General features: G+C 39.8%; 1 protein-coding gene and 1 long non-coding RNA gene across 6 annotated transcripts in view; one reads left to right on the top strand and one right to left on the bottom strand.

Annotated features, from left to right (window-relative positions):
• Window positions 1-377: 377 nt before the first annotated feature.
• On the bottom strand, window positions 378-7,121 carry LOC144586920 (uncharacterized). The gene is made up of 3 exons (XR_013542034.1): window positions 6,800-7,121; window positions 4,097-4,194; window positions 378-484 (listed from the first exon to the last, which is right to left on the bottom strand). It is a non-coding gene; the product is annotated as an uncharacterized LOC144586920 (long non-coding RNA).
• Window positions 7,122-7,300: 179 nt separating this feature from the next.
• Window positions 7,301-27,720, top strand: part of FAM135A (family with sequence similarity 135 member A) — a 73,118-nt gene continuing 52,698 nt past the window's right edge. For 2 of the 5 annotated variants that reach the window (XM_020785841.3, XM_020785839.3), the window contains exons 1-3: window positions 7,313-7,832; window positions 22,244-22,328; window positions 23,891-24,015. In XM_020785841.3, coding sequence (XP_020641500.3) covers window positions 23,939-24,015 — 77 coding nt within the window. In that variant the 5' untranslated portion in view covers window positions 7,313-7,832; window positions 22,244-22,328; window positions 23,891-23,938. Of the gene's footprint in view, window positions 7,833-22,243; window positions 22,329-23,890; window positions 24,016-27,720 lie in introns of all 5 variants that reach the window. The other 3 variants (XM_078385999.1, XM_078385998.1, XM_020785840.3) reach the window with 3 other exon arrangements.

Here is a 27,720-nt window from a genome sequence, read left to right as displayed (position 1 = left end):
GGGTTTGAAATTTGGTGAAGTAGTTAGGGTTCTCTGCTAGAGTAATATTTCTACCAATTCAGCTGTGTGGGAATCTGATCAGCAAGAGAGATCAACTAGGCGTCACCAGTCCACCTCATTTGACTGTGAACCAAGTGCAAGCAGTGCCTGACTATGAACCAGGCTCTACCAGTCAGAACCCCTGCATGGCTTGAGAGAGATTGTTAATTAAAGGAAAACGAAGATCCATGGTTCTTGGGATTCTTGAAGTGTTCAATATTTCCTGCTACTGGCCATATTTATGCATTTATATTTGAATATATAAACTGAAACTTTTGTGACTATTGCATACTGGTCAAGATGGAATAACGTACTTCAATATCCAGATCCACTGGAAATGGAACATTTTCTTTTCCTGCTCCTGCTGCAGCCATCTGTAGTGCAAAACGTCAGCTCCAGAGGGATTCTCAGCCTTTTTGATAAGGGTTTTAGGGTGCATAGAGGACTGCAGGAAGAAGGGAGAGTCACTGATTATGGCAGAAGAAAGTGTTATCCAGGTGACATACATCACTGGATTCTGGCTGGTATATTTACAAGTATCAGACTTCACATTCTTTTCACTTCATTATGCTGGTTGCCCTTCTAATTTCTTATTTCTCAGGCCACCTCAAATCTAAATGCCCGGTGTGGCGTTCACCCAGGTCATGGTTATTCATATGCTATTTGCATAGATGAATGGGAGTGCTGGAGGGGAGGAGTCATGAAGTATAAGAGACTCAGGAGTAGGAGGAGGAGGAGGAGTGGAGATAGACATAGGTAGGGTTTTGAGGTGGAGAATTAGAGGGTTAGTGAGAGAGTTGAGAGAGTTTTGGAGTTTGGGCGGGAGAATGCTGGTTGAGGGTGGATAAAGAAAAATGTTTTTTAAGAGTTAACAACATTGTTTGTTCTGTCAACACCTGTATCAATAGATAATTTGGTTCTTTTAAAATGACATATGGCCTGGACATCTATCATTCATAATAGGTATTGTTGATGAAATCAACTGGTGGCAGCTGAAGGGCATGTAACTGAGCTCCTAGTTTGATGAAACAACCAGGGGCCACATGGAATTGTGACACCCGACTACAGATCTTGTTCAAATTTTACAATAAAGTCAAGGCACTAAACTGTCTATAATAATTGGAAATTCCTAAAAGAACATGCATTGTGCTCCAGTAATGAATGCTAGGGTCTCTCCTCATAGAAACCCAAGGAAAAAGCTGTCATTTTAAAGTCAAAATATACCATTAAAAATCTATTTAAGTAAATGACCCTTTATTTGAGTACAGCAGAACTGGACCTACATTGTTACCTAATTCTAAGCAAATTGAATATATGTCTTTAAAAATCGTTTAACAAGAGATAGATTTTGATTAGAAAAAATATCTTACCATCACCTCAGATAGTGCTTAGAACTAATCCTACTTTAAACAAAATAATTCTGAGAATAAAAGCTGCTTGTATACCTTACATTTGTAAGCAAACAAAAAAAATTACATGTATGGCTTTAAAAATAGGGGGAGTGTTTTTATAATTCAAATTATGTTTTTGTTCAGATCTTGGGTCCTCAAGTGTATGTACATGTTCTACCACCAAATGCAGAAAAGGTTCCGAATATCTGCAAGCAGACATAGGAATGTAAAATGATGACCACATTTCTCAGCCACACCTTTACTAGCCACTTAAAACCAGGTCACCATGATTTTTCTTGCTAAGTATCCTTCCCTCTTGCAATAGCTTGGTGTAAATAAGATTCCTAGAAGTCTTGATCTTTGAGACCAGATGGCACATATTTTATTAACTAAGATGACAAGTGTATGCATCTGTAAACTGTGAATACTGAATAAAGAAATGAAAGGGAATGAGAGGAAATAAACAGTTGGTAGGTGCCTTATTTTTGGTACAGTTCCACATGAAGCTCTGGAACGCTCTTTTGCTTGCATTAGAAACCAAACAAAACTGGGCTACTAGCTAGAACACTATCCCTAAGTGTATGCTACTATAGCAGTAAAGCTTTTGATATGTATACATCTCCATTGTCTCATGCTCAAATTACCCACTTAAGTCAATAACAAATAAAATTGTTGAATTCCAATTTCATGTGTGAAATTACAATTTTTGAGGCAGGTTAAGCACATTTGGCAGCTAATGTTGACTGCCATATAAAAAGGGGGGTAGAAAAAAAATAAGGCCTATGATCTATACATGTTCTATATATGATCTGTCGATGTTTCGTCTTTAGAAAGCTTCATTCCAGCCATAAGCCATCTAAAACAGAAAGGACATGGTCCTTGAACGTTATGTTGAAGTTGCCAACAAAATATGAAGCATAAAGTCTGTATGCTTTTGATATGATAAATGTGGCAATCTTACTCCTTTTTAACTCATCTGTTTCATGTGGTTTACCATGTGACCTGGTGGATCTCAATGCATATGAATATGTAAAGTGACTTCTCTAGATTCAGGCTGTGCTCAGGAGAAAATATCTATACTGTACTTTCATTTGAATGCATCCTTAATAAGAAGGATAAATGGGATGAACGGTGCTGCTCACGATTATGTCAGAGAACACTGACGCCAGCAGTTTATGCATGTAGGCTGGGGGAGTTTCAGCAATCTAAGTGTTGACTGAGAGATGCACTTCAATTTCTGCCTTTGAAATGGCACTTCCTGAGCATCCTTAACAGGCCTCAGGTCAAGGATATATTGTATTGAAGCCTGAGCTATATTAAATCATTCCATTCTCTTTGCCAAATCTTATGCAACCATTGATATTAATTATTCAGTATGCTTATTATTATTGATTATTTATTTCCCAATCGTTTGCCCTGCTGTCCAGTAGACTTCAGTGATCCTGAGTGTAGGCAGTATCAAGACTGCTTCTAATTACACACATTTTCATTAACTAGACAGGTTGATCTGCAAGTTGTAGCTTTCCTAAGGGTTGGATCATTTTTGAAGTTCCTTTCAGCGCATACAGTCTTATCATGCCCCAGATGTAACACATTATAGACACTGAAAATTGAAAAAATTGAAGAGAGCTGTAACTGAAAAAAAAATGAAAGCATATTTCGTTGCTTGTGGTCACTGTAAGAACAACATTTCAGTAACTTTTTATTCACATGAATAATCTTATAAAACCTTAAAATATACTAAGCATATACTGGTATTACAATAAATTATAACAATTTACCCATGCACAATTAAAATACAGTAAAAATCAAAAATTAATTAAAAAGATAATAAAAACACCTCTTTGATAGGTACAAACAGTTGATGACAAAAAAGGGGAATCATTGAAAAGGAAATCACAATGGTAACGTGAATTAATTGTGATAGCACTCATGATAGTGATCTAGATATGAATATTTTTCAATAACGTTTACATAAAGATATAATGTTTTATTTGCCTCTACTCAAAAATAAATATTTAGAAAAGTAAGGTAAGTAATAAAGGAAGAAATAGTGTTAGATTAGCCTAAGCCTATTATTTTTATGAAAAGCTGAAGAATAGTCTACAACCGCATAGCCTAGCTAATGCTATATTACAAGTATTTATGAGAAATTTAATAAAAGGATGAATTCGTGTTAAATTACAGGTGTTTATTTAGTAAACAAGTGTGATTAGTTCAAAGAATATTTGCACCTTAGGAAATCCCAGAATACAGAAGAAAACAAACCATCAAAAATGCATTGTGCAGAAATTCTTCAGCTTCTTTGTGAGCAACACCTAGTTGAAGTGTATAAAGATTATAAAAGATTATGTTGACGGTGGTCTTTCCTATGTTTCATTTCACCATTCTATGATACATCATGCATATACATAAGATTTCCCTAATTTTCATCCCTGCAGAAGCAAGCAAGGAAGGAAGAGGCTAGTTAGAATTGCAAAAGTACTAGAAATAAGTCACTGTGATGATGAATTAGTTCCCAAATTAAGTCACACAATGCATTTCATGCAACAACAACAACAAAAAAGTGGGACAGAATTTGCCAACATCAGAAATTGATTATAAATAATTCAAGCATTTCATTAGCAAAACAAAATAATAATGCTTCAAAATAATTGTAGACTCACATCATTAATGAAACAGTGATTACTTGATCAATAGGTGAGGAAAATGCAAGCTTCTTTTACTTCATTAGTCAATCCTCAAAGGCTGTATTTGCATTCAACTGGAGGTTGAAAAACAAGAGGAACTCATATTTGCAATAGAGGCAAGTGAGCAAATGAATTACTGCATTACAATCACTAAATTTTGATTTAAGAGAGCTTCTTGGATTGATATTTTATGAATATTGAGGAAACCCACAAATAATCTTACTGATCATCACATATACAGGAGGAGACATTACTCAATTGCACTGCACATGCTTTGCAAGTTGAATAGTTCCAGTTCCATTCTTTGCATCGCTACTAAAAGGTGTAAGTAGCAGGTAGTATGAAAGAAATTGCTATCTGTCCTTAGAGAGCCTGTGCCAGGACACCCTGCACAGATAAACAGTGTGACCAGACAGATGGCTAGAATGGTCATATGTTGTTTTTCACAGAGGGCAACCTTATATTTAAAGGGCTAGCAGAGGACAATTCTCTTTTTGAAGGTATGCTCTGTTTGAAAATTGTCCTGTCCATGTTGGGTTTAAATATGAAGGCGAATCTCCACTTCATCATTTATGTTTGTGGAGCTCCAGCTGTGGAAAGTGCTGTAGTGATCTGATAGAGCGCTAGTCACACACGATTGTGCAACCAGGCACAAAACCTCATGCAACCACATCAGACTGCTATGGCAAGTTCCACAGTTGGATCTCTCCAAGATTGATCAGAGATCTTCAAAGTCTCTTCTGGTTAGTCTCAGGTCTAGAGTCTCAGCAGGCACAAAGGTTGTGTGGATACAATCTTCCTCACTCAGGTGAGTTGCACTGTAAGTCTGCTTCAAGTACTAAAATAATTTCTAATTGTGCATCTAATTTTCTTTTGTTACATCAGTTTCCTTTCATCTTCTCTCTTCTGGTGATGTATGCCCTGATATTGGTGGAAATCCTGTTCATCAGTATAAAAAGTCACACTAGAACAGACCCATTGAATCAATGGGGATTTGGTGAGTCAAGTTTTCTGCAAGTTCCATTGATATAAATGGGCCTAGTCTAACTGGGAAAGCATGTTAGGCCAGAGGAATGCCCAAGTGCTAGGAATGATATGCATTTAGTGCCAGAAAGCAAATCAAACAAAACACATGCACTGTGGACAGTGGAGGAACTTTTCCAAGGCAGGCTAAATGACTCAGCAAGAACTCTATACCTTGCAACTATATATAACAAAGACTTCTGAACCAACACTTTTAGGATGTATTATATCACATTTAACATACACAGGTGTTTTTAACAGAAAAAGCTGCCATAAGATAAAACAGGACACTGACCGTGCTGAGTCACGAAAATTTCATTCTCTCTTGGTAGCAATTCTAATTTCAAAACAAAACAATCCTTGTTCTTCTATTTCCACAAAAAGGAAACAGGAATGCTAACTCTAAAAACTCATTTATAATCACATCTAGTTTGGTCAGAAACTCATCTGCTGCACTGTTCCTAGTCATAATATATAATAAGGATTTTTGTTGTATGGCAAGCTCACTGGAAGAGGAAGCAAGAGAGAAAGCAGTATTTTATAGCGTCAGAAGTGCAAAACCATTACACCCTTTAAAAAGCATTCCAGAGTGAATTGTTGTCCATCTTTTGAACATTACATCATTGAAAACCAAGGAAATGTATCATGTTAGGCTTCTCCCACTTCACTTTTTTGCTTATGTCAGCACCACATCAGTAAGTTATACTATTCTGAAAAGATCTATTCACAGCTGGAGCTTGTTCTATTCTGCACCAGCAGTCAAAAAACTTTTCCACCAAGAATCAAAACTCGTCACTATCACCTTCCATCCAGACACACTGTTTCCTGCATGCCCACTGTCCACCTTGCTGCTTTTAGCTGCTTGCTCTGTGTTGTTATCTGGTGCTCCATTTTGTTCATATATGGTAATAGCACTCATATATTCTATGAATGCCACAATCCCATGAATGCCACAATCTCTGTAGGTGTCCTGAGGCAAGCAGTTATTTCCTAGCTTCTGTTTCCCATCTGCAATATAGAGATCATTTTGACCTACTTCACATATAGGGTTCAGAATTGTTAAAATAAATGTAGCTCATGTTTTATGAATATGCTAGAGATGGGGAAAGTTACTTTTCTGCACTCCAACTTACAGAATCCTATCACTTGAATGGTTTACTGGCCATGCTGGCTGTGGATTGTGGGAGCTGCATTCCATAAAAGTAACTTTTTCCATCTCTGCTGTAAATTTTTTTTTTACAACTATTTAATATTATTAGAGTCACATAAGACAAAATGTCTCTAAAATATAGCCATCCTCAAAAGAAAAATCCTGTATTTGTTACTCATGGAGTTGGGACTCTGCGTATACCAGAACTTGTTCTCAGAGGTTAAGCATTCAATTTTTTTTTTTAAAGATGTGTTTACGAGGAAGTCCCTTATCAGTCATTCAGGTTTCTGCTTGCCTTTTTCTGGTGTTGTTTTATTTTTGAAGGGAAAGGCAGGTCATTGGTTGAGGTGGGATTGCAAGGCAATACATTCCTAAAACCTTTTTTATTACTCTTCCAGATAACCCTTTCAAGAATGACCTGGGCTTTTGCCCCAGAGATTACTTTCTTGCCATATCTAATCTATCTGCTTCCTTTGAACATCTGGAGATTAGTTTTGAGAATTTACCTTCTTTTGACATGGTGCCTGTGTGTTCCCATGATGAATTTAGGACTGGCTTTGGATTGCCGTTTTGGGGGTGCCTAAGATGCCACTAGAAAGGGGTGCCTGGGTCCTTGGCACTGCAGCTGCTTCCCTCCAAGTAGCTTTGTCTCCAAAAGGCTGGAGGTGAGAAACCGCCTCAGCAGGGCCGACTTACAGGTGGATGAGGAGGCCCTACCTTCGCGCCCCCCCAAGTATGCGGTGTGTGTGGGGGGGGCGATGGAGAAAGAACCCCACTACGCTTTAGCCCAGGACCTGCTGCTGTTGCCACAGTAGTTCTTTTTCCTTAAAATCCCCCACTCCACCCCGCTTCTCTCTCATTCTCTCTCTGTGTATAGTATAGTATATCCATCTAGCCGGACCGCCTGCAGGGGAGAGTCTCCGGCCGCTCTCTTTCGACACCCGGCGATCCCTCACACGCATCAGCAGCAGCAGGGGGAGCTCGAGCTGGGCGGGAGTCGCCGTCCAAGCCAGAAGCCACCGGAGGATCTTCCGCGGGAGCTCAGTCCTGAGGAAGCGAGAGCGGCCGAGGGGGACGCTTGGCAAGCCGGCGCCAGAGTCAGCCAGAAGCCCCCTCCAGATGCCGCCGCGGCTGCTCCTGCTGGCTGCCCCGGAGGCATAAACTTGGGCGCTTTATTTTTATGTTTATTTATTTATTTTTTAATCCTCACACGACGCCCGCCTTCTTGCCTGCCCGCCTGCTTGTTTGTTGGGGCGGAGGAGGAGGAGGAAACAGCGGCGGCGGGTGTTGGAGGGGACTCGTTGCTATCCCTAGTGGCTTCTCTCTCTCTCTCTCTCTTCCCCCCCCCCCAAGCGGGGAACCGGAGGAGGGCGCGGGCAGACGACAGGCGGGCCGCTCTGCCGGGAGAAAGCGGGGCGCCGGCGTCGGATGCCTGCGTTACGCCACGCCGCTGCTGCTGTTGAGGCCTGGGCTCTGCTGGAGGTGGTGACGGAGACGGGAGGAGAAGAGCGCCAGGGCAGCAGGAGGTGAGGGGGACAGGTAAGAAAGTGGGCAGGCGGGCCGGTGGGCAGGCCGTCTTTTTCTCTCTCCCCCCCCCATCCCTTCCCGGTGATCTCTCTCTCTCTTTCTCTCTAGTGGGTCGGTCGGTGGTGCTACGTGTGAAGGCTGAGACGGGACCGAAGGGGATATAAAGGGGCGGGTTGAGGGGATGGTGGTGGTGGTGGTGCTGATTGCTGCGGGGAGATGTTTCACGGCTTCTCTGACTGACTCCTGAGAGAGAGAGAGAGAGAGAGAGAGAGAGAGAGAGAGAGAGAGAGAAGGTCCAAAATAACGTGTGTGTGTGTGACCTGAAAAGCAGCATCGTAAACAAACCTCTGAGGAACACCTCCCTGTGCTCTAGTTCCTAGGCGAGCTGCTCTGGTTTGGGTGTGAGAGAGAGACTGGGCAGGCGAGTTGAATCATCTCTAGCGATGGGTCTCCCCACCCGAAGGGGGTCCAGCAAGAATCCTGTGGGTTTTGTTGGCTTGATCCTGTCATCTTTCTTTATCTTTTTCTTGCCTTCCTTTACTTAAGCTCCAACATAGACCCGGAAACTTTGCCCTGCGTTCTTCCACTCCCTTCCCACAACGTCGTGGATAACCCCGTGCTTGGGCTTTTAGAAATACTATTGTTTACTCATTTCTCCGTAGTTGAGAAGGATAGTTATGACTGAGAACCAGTCATAGCTTTTTTTTAAAAAATGGATATTGTTGCATACCACAATTAGATTTATTAAACAATAGCTGGCCCTTTTTAAAATAACCTTTCTATGATTAGTAAAGCAATTTTTCTTTAAAGTTATTTCTTTATTTTTGGTTGATTAATGCGAAGGAGAAACTGCTGGGAAGTGGGGAAGAAGGATATGTGTACACCTCAGTCATTATGTTACAGGCAGGCACAACTTTTATAAGTGTTACCTGGAAGTATCATGCCATATATTCAACAGTTTCCCCTTCCTTCTAGGGACCTGTACCAAGTCCATGTGAATTTCTAGCATTCTTAATGTAATACTGTATTGTGTTTTCATTTTAAGTCTGTAGAAGCCATCTGATACTTCTTAAGAATAAAGTTGAGCTCTTTGCTTGTACATAAAGCATCTTGGGAGCAGTATCGGGAGGCCTTGCCAAGTGTATGTGGACTACATTAGTTAAACGACTGCAAAAAATTTGCTTGATTTTACTTAATATCATTATATTGACCCTTGTTCTAACTACCAAAACATACTGTAGTTTAAAACATAAGCTTTGTTGTTTTGATGTCTTAAAGAAACTGCCTTAAATTGAATCACATCCATGATCCATCTGACTCCATAGTGTACAAAGACTGACAGTGGCTGTCTGGGGTTTCAGAATAAGATTTTCCCTGGCCCTACTGGGCAGTGTGGATTGAACCATTTTTGTATGCAAAGTATGAATGACAGCCCTTCCTGATTTCTGCCCTACAAATTGTATCTGTCATTTGGAATAACAGCAGGATTACTGTGTCTGAATGACAGTTTGTAAAATGTTGTCCATGCTAATGATACAATTGTTGAAAGTTTCATAATTTTAAAATCTTGTTGAACAGTTCTTCATTCCTCTTCTGTGGAGTCAACTACTCTACTGTCTCTCCCATCATTAAAATACATTAAGGCCACAATTTTATTGGTTTGCATGATTGTAGAATGACAACGTGGACAAACCATGCTTTGGTGTTAGTCCAGACTGTCATGGCTGTCTATCAGATGCTGAGTTAAAAGCGGTATTTAGTACCAAGGAGAAACAATAGGCAATAGAGTGGATGTTTGCTTTTAAGCACTATGAATGATAAGTAGCATACTGTAAATTTATTATTGGGGATCAAGGATTAGGAAGTAATTGCTGATGCTGAAACTTAAGACACACCATTTCATTTATAATTGGGAGATTCTCTATGCCCCCATATGAGTGATTTTTTTGATCTGGTTTGATGTTCTCCAGCTATCTGAGTAGGGCAGTGTGACCTGTTCTTGAAATTGATTATTTATGTATTTCCAGCACACAATCTGGGTAGTTTGGGTGGTAATGTGAGGAAAACTTACTTTTCTTAATAACAATTTGCTTTTCAAAAATTTGGAAAACATGTTGCAACTTAATTTTATGTATGTATTTCTTCAGATGTAATTACTGTAGAACCCCCATATCTGCAAGGGATCCGGCTCCATGAATGCGTTAATATGAAGGAACCTTATATACAGCATACAAAGGGGTGGGACAAAGGCCACAATGAGGAGGGAACAAGGCCACAAGGGGACACCCTTGTATGTTGTATATAGTGAGTACAAGAAACAGTAGATACCAATCCTGCAGATTCAGGGGTCTGACCGTACCACTTTATTCAGTGAGATTCACATTCATATATGTCTGCATGGGATTATAGCCTTTAATTTCCAAATAAGTAACTTGATTACTACAAACAGGTAGAGATAGACAGCCAAGGAGACATTTCTAAGTGAATAAATTCTCTAGTGTAACGGGTATGTGGACTTCACATCCAAAAAAATTGAGTTGTGCTTCTACACTGAATAAAGCTGTACTTATTTGCAAACCAATTTTTTAATTATTATATGAACTACTTTTAGAAGACATCTTTTTAAAGAAGTATATAAGTGCCAATAAGGAATAGCTGATTTTAATCAGTGTTGTAAGTATTTTTTCTCTTCGTGATTTAAATAATTGTTTCACACCTTCCCAAATTGTTTCACACCTTCCCGTGCTGCTGTGCATTCACATGTACATAAATGTTCTTCAGATGTTGTGTTGAATGTGTGAAGGCTGGAGGCAGTGTTACTGCATGCAGTCTAGACTTTTTACATGTCTATTTTCTTTTTTAAAAAGTGTACACAGAGCAAAACAAGTACTGTAATTTTATCTTCAACGTTGTGCAACATTGTGAATATGACTGTGACCCTGAACTTCAGTGATTGCCCCTTCAAATTATATAATCCCAAAAACATTACTTACACAGTCAAATAAAATTAAATAATATTGAAACTTTAGTCAGTCTTGTTGATAGGAAAGTAATATTTTCATTTTCTAAAATGTACAGTGCTGTAGAAACTAATCTTAGAAGTAAAGCGGAAAAAACTATTTAACTATATATACAGTGTTAAAGAAATGATCAAAGAAAGGATTTTGCAATGAACCCATCTTCCAAGTAACAATCTGTATAGGAACTTAGAAAAGAGCTGTTTTGCTTAAGTAAGAAGTTTATCCTCTTTTCATGACTGTCCTTTAGAGTGATTCATAATTGCTGGGAATAATCATTGAAGTGGCTTATTTTAAACTATAATTCTTTGTATGTTTTCTTCAGAAGAAATGTAAAATTTCTCGAAATTTTGTAACTATGAGAGGAGCCCCCGCTCCGAGTTGTTTTGAATGGAAGAAGAAATTTGAGGAGAATCTGAAATATATGCAGTACTTATTTTTAATCTCAAACCTAAAATTATTTTACTGCTTGAGCAACATAGAATACTTTCCCCATAACATAGTCAACTTATAAAATTATGTTATATGGCATACTTGTGAAATTTTAAAATATAAAGTTTAATTTGATACAAAGAAAATTGTTAATTTTTCCTTTCCTAAAGAGAGCTGCAAATTGCTTCTCTTTTACTATCTGACCATATGTATCTTAGTTTTTGCGATCTGAGAAATAAGGGAAGGAAACAGAAACAGATTTTACAATACAAGAAGTAAGGTCTGTTATTTAGACAGAAACAGTTCTACTTCCACTGCCATTGCCTCTACCAGACTAAAATGGATGTCACCAGAAGAACCAAGCAGGAATCCACAAGTGATGAAGCCCCCTCTGCCGGTGTGCTCTCTTAGGAAGATGAAAACATGTTACCCTTCTCTTATTCTATAAACAGTACTTAGATACAAATCCTCATACTTTTACATTCCTTCCATATTGAGTAAAGAGAACCTACTCTTAAAGCACTTTAATGATTCCAAAAAAGAAAATATTTTATTGTTTCCAATGGAAAAAATAGAAAATTTAACTTTGAGAAGAAAATAATGGGGGGAACTGCTTTACCTGTTTTTTTCAGTCACTTTTTCTTGGCCTTCAAGTACAGTGGTGCCTCGCTTAGCGATTGCCTTGTTTAATGATGTATTCGCTTAGCGATGAGGTTTTAGGAGCGATCTTGCGCTCCGTTTAGCGATGTTTCCAATGGGGGGATTTCGCATAGCGATGTTTGGGACCATGCCTCACATAGCGACGATAGTTTGGGTCCCCCTGTTTCGCTTAGCAATGTCCGTTTTTGCTATTTTTAAAGTGTCTTAAAATGTTCCAAAACTGTTTAAAATGCTTGGAATCATTAGTGCACCTTGTAAAACCTTTGCAAACTTAATTTGGCTTTGTTCTGAGTCTTCGTTAATTTTTGGTGAATTCCCCCCCCCACTGGAATGCATTGACAACTGTCAAACCTACAGTTCAATGCATTCCAGTGGGGGGGGGGAATTCACCAAAAATTAACGAAGACTCAGAACAAAGCCAAATTAAGTTTGCAAAGGTTTTACAAGGTGCACTAACGATTCCAAGCATTTTAAACAGTTTTGGAACATTTTAAGACACTTTAAAAATAGCGAAAACGTACCTGTCAAAACCATTGAAATGCATTGAAACCTATTCAGTGCATTCCAGTGGGGGAACCGCGTTTCGCTTAGTGATGTTTCCTATGGCGATTTTCGCTTAAGGACGGTAATCCGTTCCCATTGGAACGGATTATCCGGTTTTCAATGCATTCCTATGGGAAATGGTGTTTCGCTTAGCGATGTTTTCCCATAGCAATGTTTTTTTAACCAATTAACATCGCTAAGCGAGGCACCACAGTATCTATCTGCTCTTTCACTGATCTCAAGTGGATTTACTTAGCTTTGAAAGATTTAGCTGCAAGCTGTAAATAGGAAAGTATGTCTGTCTTGTTATGAATGCACACTCTTTACAAATGTCTTCCTCTTCAGCTTGCTGACCAACCTTTGTTGCATTGTGTTGTTTTCTTTTAATGGTCTGGTCTGTCTGTCTTTCTTTCGTTCTTTTGTTCTTTCGTTCTTTTTGTTGATATCTGTTGGGATTAAATTGGCAAATTTCTTTAATCGTTTTTTCTCAAAGATTGTTTAATGAAATGCTACTTAGCCTCTATTATGACGCATAAGATGAAATATGTTACTTCATAAGTAATTTAGAAGGCAGGTAAGTGATATTAGAAACAACAGATGAGACCTGTTACAGAGTGTTGCAAAGTATCTCCAGGTTGGGGAGCCAGGGGAAAAGATGTTCCTTTCCTTTGCCTGATACAGGAGAGGGTGTCTTCCTGCCTGGTGGCTAGGGTTGACTGCTTATGAAAATACCTTCTCTTCTTCTAACGAAGCTTGTCAGACATTATTGGGACAGTTTGTCATTGTTGGGAGTGTCCTTAGAAGCAGGAGCTACAGGGGCTGTCTGTTTTGTGCCCCATGAATTGTCCCTAGATGTGAGGGATCTTTCCCATCACTTGTTAAGCAAAACTGTGTCTGTGACTGTAAAAGATAATAGAGATACAGTGCAATTCTTTGCATTATTACTTGGAAGTAAGCTCCACTGAGCTCAGCAGGGTTACTTTCAGGAAAATGTGTACAGCAAAGCAAAAAGTCAAGGATGCTGCTTATATACCGTATACCATATACAGTGGTGCCTCGCTTAACGAGTGCACCGTTTAACGAAAAATCCGTATAGCGATCCCTTTTTGGGGATCGCTATACGGATCAGCCCCAATCGCCGCACTCGCTTTGCGACGATTGGGGCTCCGGCGGCCATTTTGGAGCTGCTGATCAGCTGATCAGCGGCTCCAAAATGGCCACCGGAGCGAAAACATCGCTGGAGGGGGTAAGTTTACACACTTATTGGAACGCATTAAACTAAGTTTAATGCGTTCCAATAGGTTTTCCTGCCCCGCACAGCGATGTTTTCGTATAGCGAAGGTTAATCCGGAACGGATTAACCTCGCTATACGGGGCACCACTGTATATACAATATATCCCATAGTGCTTAAAGCACTCTTTGAGGAGTTTACAATGTAATTATGTAGACTACACATTCCCCCTGCTCCCCAGAAAACTGGGTACTCCGTTTACGAACTCTGGTTAAACTGAAGCCTGTTCTGGCAGCAGAAATCCCATTTTGCCAACAGAATACACTTCTGCTGTACAGTGGTGCCCCGCAAGACGATGTTAATCCATTCCATTGAAATCGCTGTCTTGTGAAAACATCGTCTTGCGAAAAGCCTTTCCCCATTGGAATGCATTTAAATCCATTTAATGCATTCCAATGGGGAAAAATTGTCGTCGTTTTGCGAAAATTGCCCATAGGTAAGCCATTTTGTGAAGTGCCGATCAGCTGTTAAAATGGCTGTCTTGTGAAGCATCGGTCCTGAAAACACCAGTTTTGTGGATTGCCGATCAGCTGTCAAAATCATCGTCTTGTGAAAAACGGTTTGCGAAGCACGGACCCAAACATCGTCCAGCGAAAATCGCCCATTGGAAACACTGTTTTGCAAAGCGCTATAGCGATCGCAAAACCTCATCGTCATGCAGATTCGTCGTTTTGCAAGGTCATCATCTAGCGGGGCACCACTATACTTCAGAGATCTGCCAATGGAGTGGCATTTCTTCTGGCAGAAAAATAAAAAAGCAGTCAGAGACAGACTGGAGTGGACAGAAAGCCAAGTTTCTTTAGCCCTGCAATATAGCCACCGTACTGTCACAAAGTTAATCCAGGGTGAGAATAGACCGAAAGAATTTCAGACATTGCAAAGCTAAGAGATGTTCAGATAATCACAGTTTCAGTTAGAATAGTATCAACTCAGCCAGCCCATGGTAGGGTTGAGCTCCAGGTTGCATGTATGTATCTTGAATATTCAAGAAGAGGGTTACTATGGCAACTCCTATATGTTTTCATGGCTGAGCAGGGAATGATCACTTTTTTGTAATCAGTCTGTACTAATTGTGGAAAACCTCATAAGGTTGGAAAGAAATTGTCCTCAGGAAAGTGAATGGAATGTTGAAGATACATTTTTTTCGCCTTCCTCATTTGCTCTGCATTTCCAATTGAAGAGTCACTTTAGGTTCTGCAAATATATTTCCTCTTTCCCAAGTCTTCTCTGAACTTGCAAAATAGAATCCACTGACCCAGCAGTGCTTACTTCTGAACAAACATGTAAGATTTGATTGTTAGGCTGCTCTCCTCTTACTGTATTCAGTCACTTTTATATTAAAAATAAAAAAGTAATAATTATACTGGTATAGGGAACTCTGAAATTGCCTGTTTTTATTCGAAAAAGAAACAACTGGAACTGATACAGTATATAGCTTTTCAATTTCTGCTGCCCCTTTTTCCTTTGAAAAACAGCCTATAGAAAGGAAAAAATCAAGGGAGATGCTTCAGTTGTTAGGAGAGAGAAATAGTTGGTGTAAAGAAATTCTGTAGTTTTGTAGACTGGCTGTGAAATGACCAGAAGACACAATGTACTATTTTCACCCTTTACATGCTACCACCAGTGGATCTTTATCCACACTGTACCAAATAAGTTTCTTAGACCCAGACTGTCAAATATAACAGGTTTATTTATTGTTTGATTGGTAAATCACAGAAGTTAAGTCATAGATGTTCTTTTATTGTTCAATCATTAAACTTGGATAGGATTACACGTTTCCTTGTTTGTATTCATTCACATTAACCACTGTAACAATATCTTAGGACTGTCTATCTATATTCTATTACTTTTATCTCTTATCTATTCTCCACACACACCAACTTTCCAATCTCTGTCTTAACCCTTCAAAACCTCTTCTCTAACTCCCCTCAGTCTCCAGCTGTTCTCTTGACTCTGCCCCTCCTGCCCTGCCCTAGAGCTCCATATGATGGACAGGCGTGACTTGGGCATTCTGCCACAAACACTTTCTCCAAAAGGTTAGGAAAAGAAGTGATTGGTGACCATGAGATATCGAGAAGGGTAATGAGACAACTGTGCTTATTTAGCCGTGTTAAATCCTCTTCTTTAATTCCATTAAAGAATGAAACATGGTAAGATGCAAATCTTCCCAAAGCCATAGACCCCTTCAGATATCAGTGGAAATTCTACATGTAGCAGAAGAGCAGTTATTGCCAGTGCTCAGAGCTCTGTAAGTAATTTAACTGTAGGTCTGGCATGATGGTGTACATATTATTTAATAAAAGTGAGTCTTACTAAAAATGTTGTAGTTTATCTCTAGTGGTTTTGTGTTGCCTAAGTTTATAAATAAAGGTTAACAACATAAAAGTTACCTTCAAGTATAGGAATCTCAGGAATCACATTAGCAAAAAATGTGAGAAATACTATGAGGTTTGGGTGGTCTGATTCACATTTTTTCCCCTGTGGATCCCATCTAATGGGAAATGCGAATAATCCTAGAGCCCCCCTCCCCACCGCAAACTGTAGTTTTTCCTCCTCCACTGAGGAGCTTTCTACTTTTTAAAAATATGAATATTTCAGATTGGTTTAGGTATGTGATTGCTTGAACTGATGAATAAAGTGGGGACAAACTGAGTGTAGGCACACATACTAAAAGCAGTGCTTTGCTAAAACACCTTCCTGCTCACCTTCTCTCTCTCTCTCTCTCTCAGAGAGAGCTTGTGTTTTTGCCTTTTTTTGATTATAGTTTATCAGAGCTTTGGTTTTTGTTTTTAAGATAAGATGAGAAAAGCAGTAATTGAGGAAAGAAAGCGATCTTAAGGCAATTCCTTTGAACTGTGCCACCTACAGGTGCTTCAATAGAGCTGCAGTAACAAGGACTTTCTCCCTGTGGCCACTTAAAGACACTCAGATTTCCCGATACAACTTCATCCTGAGTGAATTTGAGTGAATTTGCATTTCCCCCACTGTCACATCCTATGACTTGTCACCCCCACTCCCACTTTCTTATATAAGGAGTTTGAAAAGTAGTTTGATAAAACATTAGAGGTAGATGGGTCTCAATTTGATCTGAAAACAAAACCAGGCAATGGCCCAGTGCAATCCCTTTCTGTAGTCCAAAGCTTTTGTAACATCTTACATTGTATCTGTTCAATGAAAACTTTTTTAACTTGTAGGAGTAACAATTAGGGTTTCGAATCCTAATGTTGTGTGTAATTTGGCATTTTTAAAGGGTGGGAGAGCCTTTCATTGTGTAGATTCAGTGTTGTAAAAATTTGTTTGAAGATCTACCTGTATTGATATATCATGACATACAACATTATTTTTAGTCAGCAAGGACCAGGAACTTCTTATATGTACTCAGTAATAAAATGAACTAGTGTGGGTATAAACATCTGTGAGATCATAGGCTTGAAGCATTCCCTTTCAGATATGGTTCACTGCCTTTTGAAAGTTAAATAATTTCACTCATAAATGACATTTTTTATTTCTATAGACTGTAAAACCTCACAGGGAGAAATCTCTGTGTCTTGAGATCCCTTATTGTTGACATATTTTATGTCTCCATTCCCATTTTTTTCTTGCATAACCTTTTATTTGCCTGTATGAGATTACCTTTTGCTTCTTTACTATTTGTACTTTTTTGCATTATATAAAACCTTTTTTATCTGTCAATTTTTATCCCTAGTCATCCCAAAGTACTGGTATTTTTTAAAAAATTGTTTAAAAACAAACTACTGAGTTTGGCAGTATATCACCTTATCACTACATTGATACATTAATTTAACGCTAGATCACCTTTGCACAGACCAAACAAAGCTATAAAGTGCCGATCAGCTGTTAAAATGGCTGTCTTGTGAAGCATCGGTCCCAAAAACACCCGTTTTGCAAGTCGCGGACCTAGCTGTGAAAATCGTTGTCTTGTGAAGCATCGACCCCCGGAAAAAGCCCGTCTTGCGAAGCAGTGACTGAAACATCGTCCAGCGAAAATCGCCCATAGGAAAGACTGTTTTGCAAAGCGCTGTAGCGGTCACAAAAACTCATCGTCATGCGATTCGTCATTTTGCGAGGTCATCGTTTATAAAAGGAAAGCCAAGGATCAGCAGAGGGTGGGATCAAAGAAGATGGGTTATGGGTGAACTTTCCATTGCATAACAGAATTCGATCGCCTAATTTGTATGACACAACATTGTAATCTGGGGAAAAGACTGATACAGCTGTGGTGAAGAACATTTACATCATGGAGTTGCCATTCTCTTTTGTCAGAGGAACTAAGCCTTTTCCTTAACACTGTGACCATGTCTAGTGGTCTGGAGCATCTCTTGTTAGCTGTTTTGAAGGTGTTGCTTTGGGAGTCATAGTGATGTTGTGAAAGGCCTGGTGCTTCTGGGATGATGCTTTTGGGTCAATAAGGATGGCCAGCTCCCATTTAGTGCAGAATATGGACGGATTAAGTGCCAGAGAATGTCAGAGGCTGGGGAAGGTCAGATGCAAGGGGGTAAAAAGTGATGTAATCCACAGAGGAGGAGGCAGAATAGGAAAGATGGGAAGAAGGAAAGGGAGTGCAAGAAAATGTGGAGAATTTGGGAAGGTGGGTGCCTAGGGCACAGGACATATAAATATTCTGGCTATAAAGGCCATGATGGACCTAGTCTGGGACCAACCCATTGCTAGAAAGAAAAATGAGGAAGAGGTTTCTGTCCGATCTGAGAGGTTGCAGGGGATGACCTCATAGTTGAGATCTGAATGATAGTCTCAATGTCTCTGGAGGTTAAGACACTCTGAGCTTTAAAGAAAACAGGAAAGTAACAAAAGGGAGTGAAGTAACAACCATCTGGTACAGTGTGCATCCACAATGAAAAGCTGACTTCCTGCATGTCCAGTTTGTTTGAGTAGTCTTCCTTATGAAGTAGGATTTCTTCCAATCAGGTATGAAGGGATAGGCCTTTGGGCTCCAAAACTGGGTCAAATGTTTTTCCATCATAGGTAGGTTCTGATTAAACTGAAGAGTGGTCAAGTGTGTATGCAAAGAGCTTTTGGGCAATATTTTGCTCACCAGTTAAATTATCCTGGCCCACTCTCCTGGTATTCTGTGGTTTGCTATCCATTTGGTTTGGCATCATGTAAAGTATCAGACAGCATTAGCTTTTTTCCAGTCAATAACTTGCATGTGATCTTTGATTTTTCAAAAGCATCTCCGAGGAACTTTACATCATTAATATTAACAAATATAGTAATCAGACACTATAAACATAACTCAGTGTGCCTGCTTACCTACCTTCTTGCGTGCCTTTTTACAGCCCAGTTTATTGTTTTCTCCCTTTTCTGTTATGTTTTCATTTACTGTAATTATCACATTTTAATATTGAATCATTATTTAGAAGTGTTTACTAAGCTCCTAAAGCTGTATTTGACAAAGCCAGTAGGGAGCAGGCAGGCTATCTCAGTGGCAACAAAACTTTCCTGTTTTCCTGTTTTCGTTGGAGGGACAGCATCGATTTATATGGTTATTGAACAATTGATTTTTTTAAAAAAATGTCCAGTTACTTTGCCAGTACATTATTTCTGAGCACTTGAAAAATGAGCCATTTCTTTCCAGCCTAATCAAACTAATTTAAACTTACTTTTATTTAAGAATTAGTCTCCTTCAACACTCTCCATAAGTTGCTGTCTTCTCTACAATGTCTTGTGTATTATACATTACATCAACTAGGTTAGTTTGCTCAGTTCTTTGCTGCAATTTTTTTTTGTTTTTGGTCATTACAGTGATGTGTTGCTGTCTCTGATTATTTCAGGAACTAAGTAATATCTGCTTAGCATGTATGGGAGCAACTTGATTAAATACATTTTATGTAATTTAGTCACAGAATTGTTTGTTGTTTGATCAATGGATGTAAATTTCTGAACAAATGCAAAAATATATCTGAAGCAAGAAAGCATATTTTTTTCCACTAATGTGTATATGTGCCATACCTGGTATCATCTTACAAGAGACATTCTCTTCCTTTGTGAAAAAAAGGTATGATGGTTGTATTGCTCGATGTGTAGCTTGCTATCTACATTTTAGAATTTTTTAAATTGCTGCCCAATTAATTTAAATGCCTTAAATTATATGTTGCCAAACCAGTTAACACATCCAGTTTATTTATGTTACAGCCCTAAAGAGAGTAATTTTTATTTATTACGTGTAAATAAACAGAGTATTTTAAATTTGAAGTACAATAATATCATAGAAAGCTTATGGGATAGTGTATTTATTGGTTTCTCTGAGTCATGAAAACAAAGTAGAGCAGTAATTTCAGGAATGCTTATGATCCGTACAGTTGGTATGTAGGAAATGCTTTGACCCCTCAGTCCATCCATGCTGGGATGTGTTCATGGAATTCTTCCTGTGCAGAGAAGAAGAATGTCTTGAGGAAACAGTACCTGCCATTTTTGACACATTTGCCAGGCACTACAGAGGCTATGAATTTCTTCTACCTGGACTTGCTTTTGTAATTGTGTAGCTAGTCCCCATCTGTACTATTTTTGTAATTATTTCAGCTTTGCAAATAAGCCCATAAAATTAATAGCCTGTAAACAAACAACCTGGCACCATCTTCTATGGCCAGTATGGAAATTCAAGCTTCTTTGGTGGTACAGTAAATGTACCACTAAACGTGAGCAATGTAATAGAAGAAAATGTGTTCTACCAGACAGGTGAAAGTATGGTCTGCTTCTGTACTCCAGTCCTCTGTCTTTCTTTGGTGGTGTAGAGGAAGAGTTTTGCAAGAAGTTTGGCAACGTAGGAGGACTGGCAGAGGAAAAATGGTGAAAGCTCTTCATCCCTCATCACTCACTTTTTCCATATGGAATGTCTGGTCACATGCGGATATCAGCTCAATTTTAATGTTATTTTGCAGCTTTTGATGACTGCCTTTGAAACAGTATTGTCCTCATGGTTAGACTACTGCAAGGTGCTTTGTGTCGGAATTTCCTTGAGGATAGTTCAAAAGCTGTACTGTACATGATATGGAATGCTATAAACTGGATGGTAAAGGTGCATTGTTAGGTACATACAGTGTTGCCTTGCAAGACGAAAATCATTCCACGAGTCCTGTCGTCTTGCAAAATTTTCATCTTGCAAGGTACATTTTCCGATAGGAATGCATTGAAATTTAATTAATGCATTCCTGTGGGCCAAAAAACTCTGAAAAAGTCACTTACCAGGTAGGGAGCTGGGGAAGCATCATCTGAGGACTGGCAGGGGTTCCCCGCAACCGTGATCGCTGCTTTCAGAGGTCCCCTGACAGTCCTCCGATGGTGCTGGGGAAGTCATCAGGGGCTTCTGAAGCCGGCGATTGTGGTTGCGGGGGACCTCCGCCAGTCCTCCAGTGGTGCAGAGGAAGCCTTCGGAGTCTTGCCCAGCACCATCGGAGGACTGGCGAGGGTCCCCAACGACTGCGATTGCCGGCTTCCAAAGCCCCTGAAGACTTCCCCAGCATCATTTTTGAATTTCCCGTCCTTTCCCCCTGCCTTTTTCCATTTGGAGGCTTGCCGAGCATCATCGGAGGCAAGCCTCTGAACGGAAAAGGGCAGGGGAAAAGTTTGGGAAATTCAAAAACGATGCTGGGGAAGTCTTCAGAGGCTTGCCCAGCACCATCGGAGGACTGCCGGGGGACCTCTGAAAGCGGCGATTGTGGTTGCAGGGGACCCCCGCCAGTCTGAATTAATTTGGTAAATAAATGGAAATGTGGCATATACTCTAGTCATTTGTCTTATTTGAAATGCAGCTAAAATGCTTTGGCTTCTAAACTTCTGTCTCCATAAGTAGTTCATTTGTGGAGCAGTCCCCCTTTAAAAAATTGGCAGGTGAGCCCCTCTCCCCATAGTCACATGTCGCTACTGCTATCTCATAATATCCTAGAAAACATAATAGCTCCACTGTAAATATAAATTGTGATGATTTTTCTTGGGAAACTGACAGAATGGGGAACAGCTGCATGGGAATCATTATGTACTTATTGTAACCAATCTGCATTATACCTATGAGTGAGAGAACAGGGACTGGCTTGAAATGCTGTGAGAGTTACAATTTGCTTTAGTCATATGTCATTCGACACCCAACATACAAATGAAAGATGCAGATTTAGACTAATAAGAAATTGTGTGTTAAATAAAAAAGTAGTGTTAATACACAGACATATGTAACATCTGAACTCTTCCCCAGCTCTGACAGAATTGCAGTAAATTAATTGGTTGGCTTTAGAATCCAGAAGACTTGTCAGCACTCTTTCATATGCAGGCTTCAACTTATGTTTCATTTCATGTTTGTTAGGAATTAACTTTTCAAACTAAAGCTTTTTTGAGAAAAAAAACTCAGATAAGAAAGCTCAGAAGACAAGTGCACTGATCTGCCTGTGTGTTTAAGTAGGCTGGTTGCATGCAGATATACAATAATTTGAGTTCTTTTTTTTCGCAGAGCAAGCAGTATGCTTTGACTGCAGAAATGGGAAACATGAAGATGGCTTATTACCTATATTAAAATGGATTATTTATTACTAAAGGTAAAGAGGAAACGGATTCTTTTTGTAATTCCATCTCTCATATAGCTGTGTAACTCACATTGCATCCTTAATATTGTATCAAAGGGGTAACCTGTATTTTATCTGCTGAGTTGGCAAAATTATTAGAGCAAGACTTTTCAATCTTTATTTTTATATGTTATTGGTGGAGAATGAGATTTCAGAAGCTACAAAGAACATCAGCCATTATGCACTGGGCAAAAGGACCCTGAAAAAGTATTTTGCAAACTATGCCTCCCCCTGATCTGAAATGTGGGGTGATTGCTAGCTAGCCAGCCATGCCCTTTTCCAAGGTATGGTTAAGGTGCTGGGGGGAACAGCCCAATCCCCCCTCATTCTTTTGCAACTGACACTCAACATTTCATGGCTCCTGCAGGCCATTGGGGGGTTCTGTTCTTGGTGGGTTGGGTTAAGGTGTGGATCCTTAGAGTGAGTGCTATCTTTTTTTAATTGTATGCCTTTGTCCTTCAGTACTTACCTGAGCATTCTGATAGTTTCCTGTTGTTTCTTAGTCACCATGTTTTGACTCAAATCCTGTTGGCTCTCAATTATTTCAGTTCACTGTTATATGATGATTCATTAGGGAGAGGATGGTAGTGCTTTTTACTTGCTATCTTAACACATGGCTTTGTGGTTCAGGTTGTTTTTAAGGCACAGTAACAGAAAAGCCATTGGATTACTTTTATCATAAAACAAACTATTATTTAGTGTTACAGAATTGAGCAATTGCATGCCTCACACATGCACACTCCCCTTTATAGCCAGAAAGAACTAATGGGAACTTTCATTTCTTAATAAAGTGGGATTATAAACCTGATTATCAATGTGGTTGTTACTGGCTTCTTTGAACACATTGTACTCTAAAGTGAACAGAGTTTTCCTGATGTAATGAGGAACTTGGGGCAGATTAAAAATGTTAACAGATGCTCCCAATCACTTTGTCTTGGCTACATTGGAGTAAGGCAGTGGATGGAGGAGCCCACAAGCCCAATGATTATTGTTGTTCATGTACTAAATAAAATTTAGGACGGGAAACTCTGGCTGCCGGTTCCCATTAGGTGCATTCAGAATAGCCAGTGATAAAGGGTTGTGAGAATTCTAGTACAAATCATGGGTGGAAGGGGCCCCATCAGTGTGCTGAACCTTCTAGTGTTGTGTTCTGAAAGATTCAGCCTTAATGACTGTTTTTGTTGTGTAGCTACGCAATAGAATTTGTGTGCTTTTCTCACTTAAAATACATGCAACTTGTTTTTTACTCCCACTGAATTTGATGTGGTTTACTTTTTAACAGGTGTTCTCAAGACTGTCACTTTCAATGAGCAGAATTATTTCTTTTTATTTCTCTATACAGTACAGTATTTTGTACTGTGCTTCTGTTGTTTTTAAATTTAAACATCCATTTCTATCCCAGGTCCAGGCAGATAGTATAACAGGAGTCATGTAGGACCTTTTATTTAGGGACATAGATGTAAGTAGTAGAAGAGTTGTTAAAGGCTCATGTCAGATTGTTGGCTACATCTCAAGTATTTTGTCTTCCTTTTCAGTAAATAAGGTGCTGACATCTGTTCTCCAGCTTCTACATCTCTATAAAAATGAGTGAAGTACAAGCAATGGTAGAATTCTCTGTGGAGCTGCACAAATTTTATAATGTGGATTTGTTTCAAAGAGGGTAAGTACTGGACACTCATACCCTGCACTTTGAGGGTCTATTAGGTGTTGTGATTGCATTACTGTTGTAAAGAATTTGAGTCCTAAGGGAAAAGGTAGGTAGGTCATAGAATGGGATAGACTATTGTGATCCTACTAGCTTTCTTCTCCCTTGCTTAGAACTCCAGTGTTTGTAACAGTGAGCAGGGCCAGAGAAATGGCTGCAACTGCTGTACAGAAAGAGATACTACAGGGATCTGAACAACATGTTTTTGAAGGGGGAATTTGGTTGCATTGAAAATTACAGAAGATATGTCCATACTTAATCATACACAGTGATCCATATAGAAGAGCTGTAGATACTATCTGTTTGATCTTCTGGTGTTCATGGTGCTTGGATTGTATCTTATTTTTCCTGGCTTTCCAAAAGTTGGGAAGATATCCAGTGGACAACTGTGTGTGTGTTTGATTTTTCTAAGCCATCTTTCTGCAGAAGAAACTATTCTAGTTGGAAAAAGTTTAGTATTGGTCTGTAACCTGTGACATTTTAGGATTGGACTGAGCACTGACTATAACACTTAACTACTCACAGCACTTTTGTGCTGTCTCAGTGTGTGAAGGGCAGACTTTGTTTCACTGTATGATTTGAGTAACTTGAATCACAGGAGTGCAGTGCAGTCTTTTAGACATGAGTTCCATACAATAAATTAGGGCATCAGTTTCTAGAACTGATGGAAAATACCAAGAAACTTCAGAGGGCCCAAAAGACAGCAGTAAGATTGCTTACTGGAGCTGGTTACAGTGTACCTTGGCTCAACTATCTCTAACACCCTCTCCCTAGATGTTGGGCTGGATAAACGCATTGGCAAAGCAGCTACCATGTTCTCCAGACTCACAAAGAGAGTATGGCTTAATAAGAAGCTGATGGCATATACCAAGATCCAGGTCTATAGAACCTATGTCCTGAGAACACTCCTGTACTGCAGTGAGTCCTGGACACTTTGTACACGGCAGGAGAGGAAGCTGAACACATTCCATATGCGTTGTCTCTGATGCATTTTGGTATCACCTGGCAAGACAAAGTTCCTAACAGAGTAGTCCTAGAATGAGCTGGAATTGTTAGCATGTATACATTACTGAAACAGTGATGTCTGTATTGGCTTGGGCATGTTGTGAGAATGGCTGATGGTCAGATTCCAAAATATCACCTGTATGGAGAATTAGTGCAGGGAAAGCACCCCAGAGGGAGACCACAGCTGTGACACAAGGATATCTGCAAGCGGGATCTGAAGGCCTTAGGAATGGACCTCAACAGATGGGAAACTTTGACATCTGAGCGTTCAGCCTGGAGGCAGGTGGTGCAGCATAGCTCTCCCTATTTGAAGAGACACTTGTTCAGCAGGCCAAGGCAAAGAGGCAGTCTCAAAACCGGTCAAATCAGGGAGCTGGACAGGGGACAGATTATATTTGTCTTCAGTGTGGAAGGGATTGTCACTCTCGAATTGGCCTTCTCAGCCACTCTAGACTCTGTTCCAAGACCTCTATTCAGAGCATGTTACCATAGTCTTCTACTACTACTATTCTATTGTTCAAAGACATTTCTAATTGAATTAGACAAAGTATCTCTTTGAGCCCCATGGCACAGTGAGTAATCTGCAGTACTGCAGTCAAGCTTCTCCTCATAACCTGAGTTTGATCCCGATGGATTCAAGTAGCTGGCTCAAGGTCGACTCAGCCTTCCATACTTCCAGGGTCAATAAAACGAGTATCCAGCTTGCTGGAAGGCAAAGTGTTTCTTGCATAATTACATTGTAAACCACCCAGAAGACACTCTAGTACTATAGGACAGTATGTAAGTCAAAATAATAACAATAATCTACATCTTTATGGTTTCTTGTCTGGATTCATGTGGGGGAAGCCAGCCTGGGTGCCAGCTGTGTCCACACAGAGACAGTATTGTAAGCCACAGAGCAAACCTCTGCTTTGTGTAATAGCTTCCACTACAGATAGGCACAATAAGGCAGTTTGCATCATAAGATTCCTTGTAACAAGCAAGCCAAGGTGCTAGTAGTCCCCTGCCATTCATGTTATGAATGCTGAGTTGGGTTTTAGCATCTCTTTGCCTTGAATCAAGGAATGTATTTAAAAGATTTATTCTCATTTTCTCAAATAATGCAACTTCAGCTCTCTCCCCATCCCTTAAAACGCCAGTTGAAGAAATGTACTATTAATCATAAAAGAGCAGTACGTTTTAAAAACTGTATTGTCCTGCTTTCCTTTCATTCCCGCAGAAAGTCAAGGAGCTCCTTTTGACTATTCCTGCAAGCAGCATCGCTAGGCAGTCATTTTTGTATGAGCTATTTATTTCTAGGTTCTCAGGCATTACTTTAAGCGGTTTTATGCAGACATATGCTTCTATCCTTATCTATTTTGGAATAAGATAGGAATGTATTTTGAAACTTGTAAAAACAAAACACCAGGGGTTGCTTTTCACATTATTTTATGCATTTTGTTTGTAGGTATGGGCAGAGCAAATGATTTAAAATTCATTTAAATTTTACAGATTCTTTGTTTAAATAGATTTTCTGGGCAGAAAACTCTTTTCAGCACTTGACCAGTGGTGTTTAGTTTAATGGAAATATAGTGAATTGCTTTTTTCAGAGACCTTTGAGTTTATGTCATATTTTGCAGTGCTAAATTAAACCACAGTTTCACAGTTCTGATGCCACTGGAAGCTGCAACATAACAAATCTTGTATCTCATTATAGCATGAATCATGAGGACAGAGGGAAAGAAAAAAGGGTGCATACAGGCATAGCTTTCGTTTTGAGTTCAATAAAACCTTGTTTATTACACGAAAATAATAACATCTGGAGTGACATTTACCATCTTATTTGAATACAAATATGCCTTTCTCACTTTATTTTAAAACTTGACTCTTGTTTCATGTTGCCTTGGTAGCTCTCTTGATCTGGCATGAACTTTACTGACATATTTTGTCTTTATGTAGCACTGTGTCATGAGATGTCTGACATTTTTAATCTCCATTCTATGGCTCATAAAGGAAAATGCTGATGTGGTACTGAAAAAGTTTGTTAAGTCACTAGAAAGATCTGGAGCTAGTAAAATAAAGTGAAAGGTTACTTCTGGAAGGTAATATACAGTGGAACCTCGACTTACGAACATCCCTACCTAGGAACATTTCGACTTATGGACCGCTCCGTTCACAAAATTTTGCTTCGACTTGTGAATGGAGCTTCGTCTTACAAACACAAAAAGGCAGGGGGGGAAAGGCAGGAAATTTGAATTTACTGTACTAACTGTTGGTGGTGAAGAGGCTGCTTCTTTGTAGTTCTTTCGCCCCAACAGTTAGGGAAAGGGATGCGGTGGGGGTAGCCCAGAGCCAGGAGTCTTGAGCCTCCTGGGTGTTCTGGTGGGGGCAGAGATGACTCAGAGCCAGGAGTCTTGAGCCTGGTGGGGGCAGAGGTGACCCAGAGTCAGGAGGCTTGAGCCTCCCAGGTGCTCTGATGGCAGCAGTGGGGCGGCGGAGGCAGCGGTAGCCCAGTGCCGGGAGGCTTGAGCTGGCTGGGCGCTTGGCCGCTCGCCCCTGGCCGTGGGGGAGGCAGCGGAGCACCGAGAGGCTTGAGCTGGCCAGGTTTCTTCAGCTGCTTGCCTCCCGGCTTGCCTCCTACTCGCTCCTTGCCGCCCTCCACCATTTCAATTTCCC

Source organism: Pogona vitticeps, chromosome 1 (genome assembly GCF_051106095.1).
Source record: "Pogona vitticeps strain Pit_001003342236 chromosome 1, PviZW2.1, whole genome shotgun sequence".
NCBI lineage: Eukaryota > Metazoa > Chordata > Lepidosauria > Squamata > Agamidae > Pogona > Pogona vitticeps.
This window is presented reverse-complemented; position numbering and strand designations above follow the sequence as displayed.